Source organism: Alosa sapidissima, chromosome 14 (assembly GCF_018492685.1).
Source record: "Alosa sapidissima isolate fAloSap1 chromosome 14, fAloSap1.pri, whole genome shotgun sequence".
NCBI lineage: Eukaryota > Metazoa > Chordata > Actinopteri > Clupeiformes > Clupeidae > Alosa > Alosa sapidissima.
The window spans coordinates 31441701-31459733 of NC_055970.1; the positions used below are offsets into that span (position 1 = coordinate 31441701).

The 18033-nt window shown below is 45.0% G+C and overlaps 1 protein-coding gene across 1 annotated transcript; it reads left to right on the forward strand.

The window, feature by feature from the left end:
• The first annotated feature begins 40 nt into the window (after positions 1 to 40).
• ttc17 (tetratricopeptide repeat domain 17) lies at positions 41 to 17196 on the forward strand. Its single transcript, XM_042061032.1, has 25 exons — positions 41 to 277; positions 907 to 996; positions 1210 to 1379; positions 1543 to 1654; positions 1776 to 1907; positions 2009 to 2118; positions 2461 to 2608; positions 2764 to 2903; positions 4037 to 4197; positions 4352 to 4464; positions 4587 to 4733; positions 5253 to 5368; positions 5652 to 5796; positions 6085 to 6156; positions 6333 to 6557; positions 7695 to 7881; positions 9605 to 9742; positions 9951 to 10225; positions 10501 to 10651; positions 10842 to 10962; positions 11141 to 11300; positions 11402 to 11485; positions 12394 to 12513; positions 12714 to 12857; positions 15444 to 17196. The coding sequence occupies exons 1-25, from the start codon at positions 77 to 79 to the stop codon at positions 15573 to 15575; spliced, it is 3594 nt and encodes a 1197-aa protein (XP_041916966.1). The 5' UTR covers positions 41 to 76; the 3' UTR covers positions 15576 to 17196.
• The last annotated feature ends 837 nt before the right edge of the window (positions 17197 to 18033 follow it).

An 18033-nucleotide genomic window follows, 5' to 3' on the forward strand; every position in this document is an offset into this window, starting at 1 on the left:
GGAAGTCAACGTTACTTTTTCTCCCCCCCTAGTGGTCGATGTTGTAATTGCATAGCTTTGCAATCGCATAAGAAAAATGGCGGACTTGGCGAGAAGGAGGGATAGTAGCCTATGTAGGGATATTACCTTACGTAGTGAGAGGGATAGTTGTGCGAATGTGTCATGGAAAACATCGTTTCATGGAAGGGTATGCATATTATTTTGCGTGCTGTTGGTCAAGCCCGGAGACGCTACTACTCATTGGGTGGTCACAGAGGATGGAAAAATTCAACAGCAGGTAATGCTAGGTCACCAGACTGTCCCGTAGCGTTACTGATAACGTTAGCTGGCTAAACCAGGCTAGCATTCAATCTATCGACGTCTAGCAAAGAAGCCAGCAATACTATATTCCAGCAAAGTTTACTTATTTTTTAACCGCACCAATCTGATAGACAGCATCTAAGTTTGATAAGATATTGATGTAAGTTAATGGGAAGCTAAATGGTATGATAGCCAGCCATGTTTGTCATTTCGTGGATGCCAAGACGCGTTCTAGATTTTAGATTTTGACAGGTTTACATGCACAGGTAAATGTTATGGCATATGTAATGGTAGTGCAGTCTATTTGCTAGATCCCAAGTTAACGTTACTTTTAATTGTATTGTTAATGTGTAATCCATATCAATTGTTAATGTGACTTAAGTAACGTGAATAATCGTGAAAAACTGATTGGAAATGGCTAACGTATTTGATATTACGTCATGTCTGTCATAGGTCATGAAAAGCACCGGGCATTAGTTGGAGGGAAGCTTACTTATTCCAGCTACCTAGCCAATTGCGTTCTAAGGTAGCTGAAGTTAATGGTCAAGACAACAGCAATGTCAGCAGAGGTTCAGTATTTTTTGTCCTGTGTTATTGTTGTTACAGGTGGATTCACCACTCAATTTGAAGCATCCCCATGATCTTGTTATTTTCATGAGGCAAGAAACTCGTGTGAATTACCTCAAAAAACTGGAGGTAATTAAAAATATGAAAAACACCCAAAGGATCTTTCTACAATATTGTCAATGTTGAACTAATCATATTGTTACATTATTATTTGTTAGACAGGCTACCTAAAGACTCTTTGGTAATGTGCAGAGTGAAACGTGGACCTTTCTGTTTGAATGAGCCTGATGCTGTATGTAATATTTCATACAATTGTATTCTCTATGTGAATTGGACTTATAGAAGCAGTTGGTTGCTCAGAAAATTCATATAGAGGAAAATGAAGATCGGGACACTGGACTGGAACAACGGCATTACAAGGAGGATGCAGACTGTGTAACCGCCAAAGTCCCCCTGGGGGACCTAGACCTATATGATGGAACTTACATCTCCCTTGAGAGCAAAGACATAAGGTCAGCGTGTATGGAATAAAACATGTGGTGTGTCACAACTATTTTGTTCATTGTTTGGCAAGTGTGTTGCTCTCTTTTCTCGTGGGGCCAGTGAGACTTATGTCAATCTTGTAAGAACATGTGAATATGCAATGCTGAAAGATTGATTGCTTGTGTATTCCAGCCTTGAGGACTATGTAGATCATAGATCACCTCTGCCACCTGACCTGGAGAAGCCTGACTGTGCGAAGATCCTTGACCTCCCGTATAGTATTCATGCTTTCCAGCACCTCCGGGTGAGATTTTGGTTTGCAAATGAAGTGGAGACTTTGGCCACTATTGATTTGGTGCAGTGCATTCACAGGCTGTTTGAATAAATGTAAATGTTTCTTTCACTTGCTTTCAAAATCATTTTAGGGAGTGCAAGAGAAAGCCAACCTGACCTCTCCTTTACTGTCAAAAGAGGACCCCATTTTTGGATCTCTGTCCTATCATTTGGGGCGTAGCATGGACGAAGTGGGACACAGAATATATCAGGGCCTTTTACGTGTAAGTTACTCATAATCAAAGTCCTCAGTTACTTGTATGCCATTAAATGCTTCAACATTTCTAGTCTTATGCTGCTGTCATATGTTCTGTTTTGGTCGTAGAACTCTTCGTCTTGGGTACTGTATAACATGGCATCCTTCTATTGGCGCATGAAGAATGAACCAAGGCAGGCTATTGATTGTGTGGTCCGTTCCCTGCATTTCTCACCAAGGTAAGAAAATGCAACTCAATTAAGAAGTTCTACATTAAAATGTACAACACTTTGATTTTATGCATTTGTTTAACATATGGTGTTTATATGAGTTTATCATATCAAATGGACAATGGCTAGACAATATGACCAGATTCATGGGCAAATGGCTCTCTTTGGAATTACTCCTTTCAGAACTAGGGATAAATACTAGATACAGCTATACTACAAATACTAGATTGTGTCCCTGTGTCTTTTCTTTTTCTTTTTGTTATTGGAACAAGACAGGCCAAGGATGGCCATATCTCAGCAGTAGCTGATTTCACCAATGGTATCATTTTGTTTGTTTTTATTTTCCTTTAGGGCCTACAAGGATATCGCTCTGGTGAACATGGCCAATATCCTGCACAGAGCCCATTTCTCTGCAGATGCTGCTATCCTTGCCCATGCTGCTCTGGACCTCACCTCTGATTTCCTCACCAGTCACTACACCTTGGGCAACATTTATGCTGTAAGCCACTGTTCACTCCACCACCTTTAATTGTGATCTGTGAATCAGTAGATTGAATGACATTGAATGACATAAAATTACATAAAACACGTGAGATGAAGGCCTGCGTGAGGTCCGGTTAGTCACATGGCCTGGGATTGCTTTGTGCCCGTCAGATGCTGGGGGAGTACAACCACTCGGTGCTGTGCTACGAACAGGCCCTACAGGTGCTGCCGGGCTTCGAGCAGGCCCTGAGACGCAAGCATGCCGTTCTCTGCCAGCAGAAACTGGAGCAAAGACTGGAGGCCCAGCACAGGTACACACACACGCACACCTGCCCGCAGTGTCAAGAGAATGAGACAAGGCTCCTCATTCCTCTTCCTGGGGGATATTTGATAGTGTTTTGATTTTATTGTTATTATTATTATTACTTTTATTTTACTTTTATTGTTATTATTATTAGTACTACTTAACTCTACTATTACTGCTTAATGTAGGCTGTTTCAACTTTATTTTGAAAATATATTTTTTTCTTACTAATGTAATGTTCCTGTACTGTAAGTACCCCCCACCCCCACCCCCAACACACACACAAAAAACACACACACTTACATCATCACTGTCATCACCTCACATACATACAGCACACTGCTTGCTACAGTAAGCCTCCTTTACATACTTGCTGCACACTGCCCCCCCCCCCCACCCACATACACAGCACATTGTCTTCAGGATCTTCTCCAACACACATCCTCTACATACTTACAGCACACTGCCCCCACCTACCCACACACACACTACACACACACACACACACACAGTCACTGCTCCACTCTCCTCCCGCCCACACGCACATCTTCACTGTCATCACTCACATACATCATACATACAGTACTCTGCTTTGCAATAGTAAGTCCCTTCACCATACTTGCAGTACACTGCCCCCCCCCCCCCCTCCCCTACATACACAGCACATTATTTCATCAGGAAGCTTCTCCAACACACATATTGCACACTGCCCTCTCCCCACATACACAGCACACTATCCCATCTCCCTTGTCATCCCCCAACACACACACCAAGACCCCTGGCAGTTGGGTTAGCCCCTTGAGCCGTGGATCTGCCCAAGGTTTCTTCCTTAGTAAGGGAGTTTTTCCTTGCCCCTGTTGCTCTTGGGTGCTCCTTGTTGGTGCCCCCCCCAATCCCAATCCTCCCCCACCTTTCTTATGCAGCCCTTGCCACTTAATCTACTAAACCCCTCTTCTACTGCACTTTTCTACTGCACTTTTTACCCCCCCCCCCCCCCCCCATAAATGCACAAATAGGCTGACACAATAGACATAATTTCACTGCATTTCTTACATCCAGTAACTATATGCATGTGACTATAAACTTCCTTGTATCCTTGTAAAAGTTGTGTAACAGTGTGTTGGGTTGCCACTCTGTCAGGTCCCTCCAGCGCACACTGAATGAGCTGAAGGAGTATCAGAAGCAGCATGACCACTATCTCCGTCAGCAGGAGGTGCTGGACAAGCACAAGCTCATCCAAGAGGAGCAGATCCTCCGCAACATCATCCACGAGACGCAGATGGCAAAGGAGGCGCAGCTTGGTGAGCGAGAAGGCAGAACACACACACACACACACACACACACACACACTCTTACATACATGCTCAGACACAAGCACCTTTGCTAACAGTGTCTGCAGTGAAAATTGTTTGTAGCAGACACCAGTAGTGAAGAGATTGTCTCTGTGTCTTATAGGGAACCACCAAATGTGTCACCTGGGTCCGCAGCAGCGAAGCCTCTTCTGCCCATTTGATCTGCCAGTGCGCTACCATCGTGGAGACCTGTTTGAGAATGTACACTACATCCAGGTGAGGTCCAGGCCTAATCGCAGTATATACACACACAGGTTACTTTTGTTATTCATGTGGTCAGCTACAATCTGAATGTTTCAAAAGTTAACGTGTGCATCCTCTCCATATTGCCCACTCAGTTTGGCGAGGAGGTGTCTGTGGCGAGCAGCGTGGCCCTGGTGTCAGAGATGAGCGCCAACGAGAGCCGCAGCCCACAGCCCTACTTCTCCGTGTCCAGCGGAGAGAACCCAGCGTCCCTTTGGGGCCAGGAGGCCGCCTCTGCCACGGTCAGCTCCCTCAGCATCTGCCAGCCCACTTCGACTGTTACACTGCAGTACTTTTCCCCCTCTGTTGAATTGGCGTAAAATACTTTAAGAGCTCTGCATTCAGTGTTTCCCACAGAATTGAATTCTATTTGTGGTGCTAGGTTTTCAGAATTATCTCCAATGCAACAGTTTTTAACAAATTAGTGCAGCACGGTTGTGATTCTAACCAGATTTAAGCACAAATCATTGTGTGGTGGTCAATGTTGATATTGTGGTGGGCCGCCACAAATAAATCAATGTATGGGAAACACTGGCATTGATTCAGACATGCCAAAATCCAGCAGTTGACTCCAGCTAAAATAGTGGAATTTCAGCAGTGGAGCCTGATAATATATTATCATTTGCTTTTCAACATTGTCAAGGTCAAATGCCACAAAAATGTAAATAGCTGATCATCTCTGCATAGTTTTTTGCCATCATGGTGCAGAGTGAATTGTGCCAATGACTGTTAATGTTGACTGACGTGTGTGTTGGAAGCAGGCTGGTCTGTCTGTGCTGTGGCCGCGGAGGTCAGACTGCACTCAACAGTACCCCTTGCTGCCCCCATCTCATCAGCTGCCCACCTTCTACCTCCCGCCAGAGACCAGGGGCTACGGGTGAGTTTGCACGAGCCGATGGAGTAAAGAGTTTGAGCTTAACTAGAGTACACCATGCTTGTGTGGTATCAAGGGCATTCATCAGAGAGAGAGAATGTTTCCATGTTGGTTACTACCTGCAACCTGCTCCATGAGGGTGTGATTTACTACCCTCCAGCAGTAGAAGATTAACTTGGGTCAGTGTTTTTCATGACTTAATGACTTAACAGCGCAGCTAGAGGTATGAGAGAGAGTGTGTTTAACCCTGGAGGTAGCTGTTAACCTGATGTGGTATTGTGCACAGGCTCCAGAGCGCTCTGTATGAGACCAGGAGCCCCCCTCTGTCTGCGGAGCTGCCCGACTGTGGCCCCGGCCCCCAGGCCTCCCCACAGGACGCTCTGGCCTCGGCCCTGGAGGGGAAGGACCTACCTGACCATCATGCCACACAGGTGAGACCACGGACACAGTCATGGTGTTATAGCATAGTATTAATTTGACCCATGCTTCATGATTAAACTTTGTTAAACTTTATTGAACACAGACCCTCACAGGTTGTTAGCTGTTGATCGATACGGTTGCCTTAAGAAGACAGTGGTAGGCAGTTTTCCCCCTCAGGGAAAGTGGGTGTTCTGTTGGCCTTGTGTTATTGACCTCTGACATCTGATTATTTGTGCTTGGGTATTTAGATCTTATTGACCTCTGACATCTGATCATTTGTGCTTGGGTATTTTTTTTAGATCTTACTGTCACGCAGTGGTGGGTGGAGCTTGGACCAAACAGGAACACTGATAGCTCAAGCAATGGAGAAGGTATCCCTCAATGGTTTACATTTTGGAGAATTTTGTTATCATTTTATATTTCCGTTTCCTTGTCCATCATTGGCTTGTAGGTTTTTAACGGATATAGAAGCTATATGGATGAAATCATATTGGCCTGTAATGACTTCTGTTGGGTTGATAACAGTTGGCTGTTGTTCTGCTTTCAGAAAAGCGCCCCCCGCTGGCTGGTGCAGAACGAGGCAGGGCTTTTCTGGCGTGCCAAAGGCAACGGGACGCGGGCGCTGCAGTGCATCCGCAAGGCCCTGAGCACCGCTCCGCCACAGCACCGCGACCTGCCGCTGGTCAATGCCGCCAGCCTGCTGATGCACACTGGCCAACCACACCAGGCCCAGCAGCTGCTGCAGGAGGCCCTGCAGCTCAACTCCTCCGAGGTACTGCGCACCGCAACTCCCACTACCCACCCCGCCGCACTGGGACCTGTAGGGTTAGAGTTACAGGTTAACGTCCCATATTCCATGACCATTGATGTTACTGGCACCAGATGTGTTTGCCAGGTTGGGTATTACCCATAGCATGCACTTGGCAGGGATAAACATGGAAGCATGGGGGGGCATTCTACTCTGTTTGCATTACATGTCTTAAAGGAGAAATCTGGCAATTTTTCACATAGACCTCTGTTTTTTGAGGCCACCAAGTACTGTTGGTACTGTCAGTGCATAATTCTTAGCACACTGAGCTTATTTGGACCACAGAATTAAGATTTCAGAACTCCTATCTCACATTTTTCTGTCACAGGGCATATAACTGACTAAATCTCAAAGACTACTTCTCCCTCCAGTTGAATGCATGATGAATAATTGTTAGTGAGGCTCTGATACCACAGCAGGTTATGGCAGAGCTTTTTGTGAAGTAGTTTTGTGTATGAATGAGATTAGAATGGGTTGCTAATTCCAGTGTTTCCCATACATTGACTTATTTGTGGCAGCCCACCACAATATCAACATTGACCACCACACAATGATTTTCCAAGTTGTACTAAATTGTGCTTAAATCTGGTTTATCATAACCACGCTACGCTAATTTGTTAAAAACTGTTGAATTCAAGTTAATTCTGCAAACCAACCCTCACAAATAGAATTCAGTTCTGTGGGAAACACTGAATTCACCAGCATCTGTGTGTATTTATGAATGAATGAATAAACGAATGAATGACTGCCTGGCTGTAATATTCTGTGAATGTGCATTTACAAACCCCTGACTCATCTTGGGCAGTTCCAGACAGTTGTCAGGAGGCTGAACTACCTCAGACTGCAGGGGAGAAAAAAAACACTTACTCTGCAGTTTGGAAAGGGTGTTGAACTTTCCCTTGGATTGTCCAGCTGACTGTTTTCTCTGTCTCCTCTCTCACCTTCTTTCTCTCTGACTGGCCCTTCACCCCATCTCTCTCTCTCTCTCCCCCTCTCTCCCTCCCCCTCTCTATCTATCTATCTATCTCTCTCTCTCTCTCTCTCTCTCTCTCTCTCCCCCCCCCCCCCCCCCCCTTCTCTTTCTCTGTCTCTGTCTGCCAGCCCCACTCAGTGTTGAGTCTGGTCAGTGTGCTCCTGTCCCAGGGCAACGTGACCGGGGCTTTGTCCCTGTTCCGCCGTGCCCTCAGCCTGAAGTCCAGCTGTGCCCAGTGCCACGCCAGCCTGCCCCTGCTGCGCTGCCTGCAATTCTACCCCTTCCTCTACAACCTCCAGCGCCCACCCTGCACACGTCAGTCTGCCCACTGCTTTCTCTCTCTCTCTGTGTGCTCACTGTTTATTTGTCATAGTGTCTGTGTCTGTATATTGGTCTGAATTGCTTCGGTTTGTCCAGTTTTATCCTTTTTTATTTTTTTTTATTTGCCTGAAGCTGCAAAACAGCTGTAAGCAACCATTCATCATCGTATCGTGTGCGTTGACTAAGGTGGATGTTTTTGCCCACCGCTAGCCTCGGTGAAACACTCTTGAGTGTGTTTTTGTGTTTTTGAGACCTGTGGAACACGGAGGGGATAAAAAGGGCGTAGTTGGTTTCCTCCCAGCGTCCATCAAGCTTCTGCCACTCACGCGTCTTTATTTAGTGTGGCCACCGCTGCACTTTGTCCCCCGTCAGAGCAGAGGTGCTTATTATAGCCCAGACTGCGCCTTCTCAGCTCCTGATTTAGCTCCACTCCTCTGTTGTGCTTTTCTTTGCAGAACTGTGAGCGCTCCTTATCCATCTCTCGGCCTCTGCGCATACTCAGAGCAACCAGCAGAGACTCCCTCCATCCCCTACGCCTACCCCAACCCCCCCCCCCCCCCCCCTTCTCGTGTCGAGGCTAGCAAGAAGGCAGACTTTGAAGTGGAGATATCAAGCACTCAATAATTTAAGCAGCCCCAAAAATAGAAAAGACTTTGTGTCGTACAGACAGAATTGCATTCTCGTTCTGTACAAACACACCCTTCCGCTCGCAGGCTGCACACACCCGTGGAGCTGAGTTGGTATGTCTGCTGAGTCTGCTGCACGGTCTGCATTTTCTGCCCTCATCCTCGGTCCCAACATGACCTCCACAAGACATTTGAAATCAAATGCATTTCAACTACATCAGTAACGAGCAGTCAATCAAACTCATCTTGATGCATGTATGCAGTTTGTATTTGCTTTTGTGTTTCCTGTATTACGTTATTTATATATATATATTTTTATTTTTATTTTATTTATTTATTTATTTATTTATTTATTTATTCCACTGCTTGGTTGAATTTCCCATTGTCCTATGTAATTTAGAACGACCATTAACCGTATGTTATTTGCACACCTATGAAGTAGATCCATTTTTTTGACAGTATCACACTTGTATATTAATTCGCCGAACTCGTTGTGAAGTTTAAATGAACAGTCACGTTGCATCTGAGCTGTAAAATGCAGACGTTCAGAACATTGCAACATTGTAGCATATGACGGAGGTGGCTTTTAGCTAGATGGATGACAGCAGGCTAGGTAAAATAGCGATGCTTCAAAACTAAAGTTCATCAGAATCTTGGGATACGCCCGCCTGACAACGGGAGAGAGATAGAACTAACGACTGGCCTTTGGCCGTAGCAACCATCCATTTAGAACTAGTAACAGCAGTTTGTCCTGTGAGTTGAGAAATTAGTTGATATGTGTCGGAAGAAATTAGTTCTACAAACAAGACAGTTTTAGCGATTAAAACGTTTAAATTGTAACAGGAAATGAACACAACGCAAGTGGCAACAGTAGAATAAGCGGGATAATGGTCTCCACGATGGTCTGTTCACAGAAGTTAATGCACTTACGAGGTTTAAACGGCCCTCCGCTTCGCGTCCTCGTGCATTAACTTCTGTGAACAGACCACCGTGTCGTCCATTATCCCTTACATGTCATATGTATGTATAGGCTGTAGTTGAACCCTGTCCAGCTGGTGTAAATGTAATGTGCCCTGCTGTTCTCTCCTCAGAGGACTCCGGCTGTGATGGTGAGGAGGAGCTGGACCAGCCAATGGAGGACTGGGAAGCCGGCAGCAATGACCGGCAGGACGGGGCAGAAGGGCGCCCACTGCCCATGGCTGCTGTGGAGGACTCCCTGCTCTTTGAGAGTAAGGGCTTTTGGGCACACCTCAGCAGCTCTGCAGCGTGCAGGCCTGAGCAAGACCACCAGAGGGCCCTGGCCAACTAGACATGAGCTTAGCCCAGCTCAGTGGACCCTGTGGCATGCGGGTTATTAGTTAATTGTAAATATAAGTGTACCTGTGCAGTTGATCATATTCTCCCTCTCCCTCTCCCTCCCTCCCTCCCTCTCTCCAGAGGTGGTGCTAGATAGTAACGGCTCTGGCGAGGCCGGGCAGCAGGAGAAAAAGGGCGGAGGGGAGGGCGTCCCCAGGGAGGGCAAGAGGCCCGGCGAGGAGGAGGACTGGCACCTGAAGGAGGAGCTCATGGGAGCGTTTGAGGGAGCGCTGGACGTCGGCGGGAAGAGGGGCGACCTGCGGGGCATCCGTGTGCTGAAGAATGACCGGGTGATGGGCGGCCGCACCGGAGGCCCCTGCTTCGGTAACTGTGAGGACGATGAGGGGGCAGAGTGGGTAAGTGGTGTGTGGGGAGCATATAAGGTACAAGTGACCAATTACCTTCAACTGGTGTGCAGTATTCATACACATTCATACACATAATATACCGGTACTTCTCTGCACTGTTAATACTGAAGCCTGATAATATAGACCACCTATACATCTAGTACCAGCTTAGACTGCCTTTAGATATCCCCCCTCACCCAACAGGTAGTTAAGTGAAATAAATGAAGCTAAATGTCCCAGTTAGGCGGCGTCTCATCCTGGGTACTCTGTACTGTACTGCACAGATCACATTCCAGGTGAATCGCGTGAGGAAGCCCAAGGCGGAGGCTGCAGATGGCTGGATACAGGATGAGGGCTTCCACCAGGGGGAGCCGTCAGCTGCTCACTCCATCCTGGAGATTAGTGGACCCACCATTCCATCTCCCGGACCCGCTGGTATGCTTTTTTTCTCTTTGTGTGCCTCTAAAAAGGAAAAAAAGGATATACATTCAATTCTTAAAATAAACATACATGTCACCCTCGACCTAAAAGTGTATAATCGTTGACTTGATGAATGTGAATGAATACTTGAATGTGTAAGATTCCTGCCTGCGTGCTTACATAGTTTTGTGTGTCTGTGATGCAGGCCGCTGGCGTGATTACACTAGTCTGGGCTGGCCCGGTCCGGAGGAGTGCCAACGCACGCGTCGAGTGGACCTGACCACCGTGGCCAGCACCTGGCTCGCCGTGTCCGCCAAGAACATCGAGTGAGTGGCTACTCCCATCCCAATTCACCAACCTCCCCAGAACCTCTTCTCAGTTTGGTTCCCATCACTTGCACTGTTGTCCCCATTGCCGTGTGACAGGGAAGAGCTTTCCTACTTCCTACTGTTGGACTATGTTAATAAATATCTCTCTCTGTCTCTCTCTCTCTCTCGCCCACAGCATCACAGAGCACATCGACTTTGCCACCCCACTTCAAGAACCGGCTGTGGAGCCCGTGTGTAACGCCAACCTGCCCGCCAGCATGCACACGCTGGACCACCTGGGAGGGGTGGCGAATCGTGGAGGCATCCATTACACCGGGGAGAGTCAGCTTCGTGAGGTACCCGCCCTTGTCTGCCATCCCGTGTCCGTGACTCATCGATCTGGTGTCGTGTGTATGGGGAGACTGGACTTCTGAATGCAATTTTTTGTGCGCTCTAGGTGCTGCAGAATCTTGGCAAAGACAAATATCCACCTCAGTCTTTTGAGCAAGTGGGCACCCGCATAGCCAAAGTCCTTGAGAAGGTAAGGCAGACCCACTAGGACTGGGTATGCACTTTGGGTACTACACCACTGGAAGCAAAGGAGGCCTTAGCATGTCCATAGATACCTTCTACACCATACTGTAAACTGGAGTTTTCCAGTAGTAATAATGACCATAACCAGGAAAGCTGTTAAAATGATTAAATAGACAACGTTTTTATTGTGAAAATCAGATCAGAGAAAAATGAATGGAGTTGTATCATTTGCACAATTAGCACAAAGCCAACGTGGTACATCAGTTTTTTAGGAACTTAAAGGAATATATACTGGTCTCATTCCGTTTAACACAAACAGTGTTAGGCTGTCTGGCTGCAGGATAATGTCAATAGTTAGGTCAGATACAGTATATATTCATTTATTACATGGCTCTTTAATGCTGAAGAATGCTCCATTCACTTGAATGGGCCTTCCCAACGTTCGATGGTCTGCTATTTCTCGATAACAGACCATTGCTAAGTATAACAGACCGCTGTCAAGGAAAATGGGTTTTGTGCTTCTGATTCACATCTTTCATATCACTACGCAAGGACTGGAACTTCATTCAAAAGTGAAAGCAGACGTTTGATCAGCTGTGTAAAGAATGTTTGATTCAAGTTCAATGTGTGCTGTTGCAAACTATTTGTTTCTCAGCAAAAGCCACAATGAAACGGTAACAAAAAGGCTATAGCCTAGGCTATGTAAGCTAAAGAGTCATATCATGGGGAGTTTATTATTTCTTTTGGTAAGTAGCCGTGTAATAAGCAGGATAATGTATAGAACGCCGGCCATTATCGGGAAATAGGTCCCTTCAGGGGACTGAACAGGGTACAAACATGCAAAGGACATGTTGTATCTTTATTAATGTCCTTATTGGGTGTTTGTTTGTGTGTGTGTGTGTTCATTTTTATCAGAATCAGACATCATGGGTCCTGTCCAGCATGGCGGCACTTTACTGGAGGGTTAAAGGTCAGGGAAAGAGGGCCGTTGACTGTCTGCGTCAAGCACTGAACTACGCCCCACACCACATGAAGGTACCGTAGCCTTCCTGCACTATTAAGGCTGTGCTCATGAACTAGCGTTTACTTCTAACGTTTTATCAGAGTTTCTCTGTTGGGTTCTCTCTTGCATAGTGGCTAAGACTGCAGTGTTGCTTTACTGGGCTTCGGCCTCATCCTGGCCGGCCCAGTCTGTGTCAGGGTTGCAAAAACTCAGGATGCCTCTCTTCTCACAGGATGTACCCCTCATCAGCCTGGCTAACATCTTCCAGAATGCTCGGCTTTGGGAAGATGCCCTGACCGTGGCCCGCATGGCCGTTGAGATCGCGCCGCATTTTGTGGTCAACCATTTCACCCTTGCTAACGTCTACATTGCAATGGTGAGTCTCAGCAGTGAACCCAAAAATGTTTCACATCACTAGGGTTCTGCTAAGAAAAAAAGATCTTAAAAAATATAAGTTCTTATATTTGCACATTCAGTCATAGTAAGTTGAGTAGGGGATGCGGCATTTCTCATAATGGGGTCATTCCGTGTGAAATCAGATAAGGTTGTTGCAGCACCGTCTCAGATTTTGTTCAAACCTTGTCTATATCAAGAATAGGTCCCAAAGCCAAGGCCTGTAAAATAGTTCAAATCCTATGTCCTATGTTATTTTCAGCCCTTGAAATGACACCAGTTTGACAGCCTGAAAATCACATTATCTGGGAAGCAATGTTTGGGCATTAATATCATGAAAAGTATTATTCATAGGCAGCCCAAACTTTGTAGGGTGGAAGATAAACATGTTCTTAGTATGACTGAACCGTTAAAAGTTTGCTACAAGGCCTACCATTTTGAAAAAAGTGCAAAAAGAGTGACATTAATAAGGGTAGTATAAACTTGTTGTTTTTGTCTTTTTTTTTTTTACATACTATATTTTATTAATGTACCAATATTTGAGCTCTCCACATAAAATGGGCTTGAAGAATTAAAAGGATTAAACAAAGGGAAGTCGTGTTTTTCGGTCATTTTCATAGAATGAAAATAGAATGCGGGGTAGCTAGTAGGCACTTGAAAATCTATGTGAAAGTAACTCAGTGGGGCGAATTCTCCCATGTGTGTAATGGTGCGTCAAGTAAAAAAAAAGGTCACTAAGCGCTTTACAGCCTCCACGTATTCTCCCCTTCACTTAAAGGAATTATCCGGAGTAAAATGCACTTTAGATCGATTTACGGATGATTGGGAGTACATACGTTGAGTTGACATCCAAATCATGTCATTCGGATGTGTTTTGAGAAAGTTCGATGTTACCGTTTTTAGTCAAAGCTCGTTAGCGTGGAAGTGAGAAGGGCATATTATTTCGCCGCTACAAAACGCTATTTTTATACCTCTTCTACAGTTCCAAACAACATTGCACTTACGCGGTAGTGAGTAGAGGGTCCCTAAAGCCAAACCGAAGTGTCCCGAGGTCTTTATGTGGTCGGATAGAGAGTCCAGAATGAATTTCATCAAGCCAGTACCTTTCCGGAAATGTTGCCATCTCGATTGCCAAGTGTGCTCTGGAAATTCACAATTTCGTCGCCGTTAAATTTTTTTTTAAAAAAAACATAGTCCAGTCCATACAACTTTTTTTCTTTTAAACGGCGACGAAATTGTGAATTTCCAGAGCACACTTGGCAATCGACTCCTACGGACTTTCCCCTTAAGATGGCAGCAAAGATGGCAACATTTCCGGAAAGGTACTGGCTTGATGAAATTCATTCTGGACTCTATCCGACCACATAAAGACCTCGGAATACTTCGGTTTGGCTTTAGGGACCCTCTACTCACTACCGCGTAAGTGCAATGTTGTTTGGAACTGTAGAAGAGGTATAAAAATAGCGTTTTGTAGCGGCGAAATAATATGCCCTTCTCACTTCCACGCTAACGAGCTTTGACTAAAAACGGTAACATCGAACTTTCTCAAAACACATCCGAATGACATGATTTGGATGTCAACTCAACGTATGTACTCCCAATCATCCGTAAATCGATCTAAAGTGCATTTTACTCCGGATAATTCCTTTAAGTGTGTCATTTACGCGCCATGGAGCCAGTTACGCGCTTTGGGAGCTACTCCAAAATCTGGGCGTTTCTTATATACACCTCTCGCACGCATTCTGCCACTGACTTAAGCACCTTTCCAGCTACGCGCTCCGGAGGGCTGTATTAAGGTTGAGCGCCACTACAAGGTGAAACAGCATATTGCTCGATGTCGGCAGTAGGACTAGTTGTACACAGGACGTTACAAATTAACATTACAGTATCAAATTTGGTGCTTAATATGCTGATACGGCTTTATGTTTTTCCCCATTACGGTGTCACACGGTGGCATATTTCCCGACATTACCTTATCCATGAGGCTACATTGTTCAATAGGGAAAACCCTGTTACAATCACCCACTTTGGATATTGGAGTTTACTGACTGTGCATCTTCAGTTTTAAGTTGACGTGAAGTCATAATCCCATAGCCTACTTCGTTCGAATCTGTCCATTTCTTTCCAGCTTGACCAAAGTCATCCATATATTTGCACAGACGTCTGCACTATTGTCGAGCAGCATAGTTTATATCCTCCTGTCTCTTGATTAGTTTGTAATGGATGTTGGTATCTTTTTGAAGGGGGAAAGAAGGAAAATTGTGCTAAGCTCAGTTTCAGATGACCTTGACTTAAGCTAGATGAAGTGGTGCATGGTGTAACAGCGATAACGTCACCACCGGACAGTCGGTCAACCCAGGTTCTATTCCTGAATCTGCTGTTATGAGTCTGTCGCTTTGGATAAAAGCATCTGCTTTGACAACACACTTTACTCACCCCTATGTAACTGCTACATAGAATAGAATATTTGGTGAAACTTAGAAGTGATTGAGGCTTATGTTACGTTGGCTGCTTGTATGACCGTAGCCATCTGGATTTAAATCCGTGTGGTTTCTTTGTGTTTTGGCAGGAGGAGTTTGAAAAAGCAATGCACTGGTACGAGTCTACCCTGAAGCTTCAGCCGGAGTTCGCCCCCGCTAAAGATCGACTCCGCACTATTCAGTGCTACCTGCTCACCAAGAGGGAGCGGCGTGGCCCGTAAGACTGGACCGCAGGGGACTGAGAGAGGGGCCAAGTGGCCAAACCTATACTTTCTCTTTCATGTCTCATCCATGGAGAGTCTCATCCAAACAGTTAGACACAAATACGCACAAACACTTAAACACACATACACTACAGATCCAAATAAGAATACATACGCAGACCTGTTTTTAGATACCCTTGAGAAATGAAATGTTTGATTTGTTTTATTCAGAATTTGTGCTTAAACTCCATAATATCATATCATATTGTTTCAAATGGCTTTTGGGGAAATTCTTAAGGGCAAAGAGTGTTTGCTCCTCCTCTCTTCTCCTAATCAACTTAAATAACTGTTCCATGTCTTCAGGTTTTCTGATGTAAGCTCATCATTTGCACTGGGTGGTGGATTGCCCTGTGGACACTTACTGACTTAAGCAGTGTTCAGGCACAACGTGCAGTAATGTTATGGCACTCATAGAGGAGTTCAAAGATGCATGGGCTGAATGTGCAGCCTCCTATGTCCAGAACATACTGGCCATAAAGCTCCAGCCTTGACCTTCATTAGACAACATTGTTCTGTCTCAGAATGCAACCTTTTCTAGGTGCTCAGACTGCTCCTGGTGTGATCTTGGTCTTTAGGGGTAGGGTGTAGTTACTAGAACCCTTTCATGTGTGCCAAATGGGGTGGCGTTCTGGACAGTTGGGCCTCCGATTCCTCATTTCCCTCATTTCCTCCTCTCCAACCAGGCCCTTTGTTCCCATCCGTGTAAAGACGGGTGCGAGGGATGTGAATGTGTATTCAGGAGTTAGCAGTATTCTCAAGTCGGCTCCCACCACTCTCTCCCAGGCTGGAGGGCTGGGCTTCTTGCACAAACATAAATGCCATAGTGAGACTTAGTTGGATTTCCACAGAGGTGCTCGCACCACCCCATCCCTTGACATCCCCCCCCCCCAATCGGTTTAGCATGGAAAGTTGAAAAAGTGTCTCAGGCATGACCACAGACCAGCAAGTTAATTTTATTAATTTTAAGAGATGTATGTCTGTATGCCAGTTTCGGCAGTCGCGGTCATGGTGTAAAAGGGATGTTTACAATTTAAGCCCAAATTAATAGGGAAGTAATAAAATAATCTGGTTTGATCATTTCTGTTAAGATCAGCACACAATATGCAAATTGTTTTGGAAACTGAAATGGTTCATCCTTTGGAGTTGACTCAGATTTCAGTCTAACTGATTGCGCTACATGGATTCATGAGAGTGAAAACCACAATTCTACTGCTGCTGTTGGAACTTGAAAAGGGGTATTGGTTATCATGTTTGCACCCATTTCATGATCATTCCATGGGTATGTGGGACCTAAAAGAGTGAACATGTGATGTTGGCAGTGATGTTCATGCATAACGTTAAAGAAATAATGTGCTTTTCTGTTTGCTCTTATTTAAGAAACTGAAAAAAAAAACTATTGGTTGCTTTAGATCATACAAAAATGACTTAATTTAAAATCTGATTTACAGTGTTGTATGTATTTAGACAGTGAATACCTTTTTTTCATTGGCTAAAAATTCAGTGTATCCATTGTCTTTGTACGAACATCAAAAGCTTGTTGGAAAATAAATACCAGGGTTTTTCCAACCCTGTGAGTGGAGGAACGTGCAGGAGTGTGTTTTTGGTGTGTGTGTGTGACAAAGTTGCACATTATTTCTGATTAAGGGCCTAAGGTTTGATAATGATGTAAGAAAATATTGATACACTTGAGTATTGTGTTCTCATGCTTTTGATACTGTAGATTGTTCAAAGTGTTTCATTTAAGTTAACACACAAGATTTGTGGCAGACAGTGGTTCATTGCAGTGATGAAATCCTGACTGCTATCCAGAAAGACACATTTTGATTGCATACAAAAAACGTTTTCCATCAGACTTTACGCACGGTCTTCACATAATGACACAGTCTAAGAGAACGGTCACTGCGACTTGCTCAACATAGTCTAATATATTTTTATAATAGTGTTTTCCTTCATTGTTCGCCAGAGAGCTTTGGACAGTGAGCCATCGAGACTGCAGGCACGATTTTCACATTCCCCTCTCCTGCACAGGCGGACTTGGAGCCCCTCCCTCCCATCTCACCGGCTAAATTCATTTGTTACTATTTTTAAAAATCTGGGTTTCTAAGGGAAACGTAATGACGCGTTGACGCCATCACTTCCAAAAGCATGTCGATTGGTTGCTGACTAGCCGTGTAGTATCTAAAGAGGCATAACTTTTTGGAAACATAAAATGGCATTCTAATAAAGAAGAAAAAAAGCATGATTCGTGAGATTCATGCACAAAGCTAAATAAAACCCACAAAAACACGGAAGGAAACGTGTCTTCACGATTTAGCTGGCAAGGTGCGCGGGAGCGCTCTCCTTTACCTGACATTTTATAAGCTACTCACCCCAATGCCCAGTGACATGTCCAAAACAGTTTGAGGTGTCCCCACCT

Bases quoted from the DNA above. Each gene is read 5' to 3' on its own strand.
- ttc17 (XM_042061032.1), top strand. From the start codon at position 77: ATGGCGGACTTGGCGAGAAGGAGGGATAGTAGCCTATGTAGGGATATT. The intron at 1,908-2,008 runs GTAAGTTACTCA...TTTTGGTCGTAG, and splicing joins TATATCAGGGCCTTTTACGT to AACTCTTCGTCTTGGGTACT. The intron at 12,514-12,713 runs GTACCGTAGCCT...CTCTTCTCACAG, and splicing joins ACGCCCCACACCACATGAAG to GATGTACCCCTCATCAGCCT.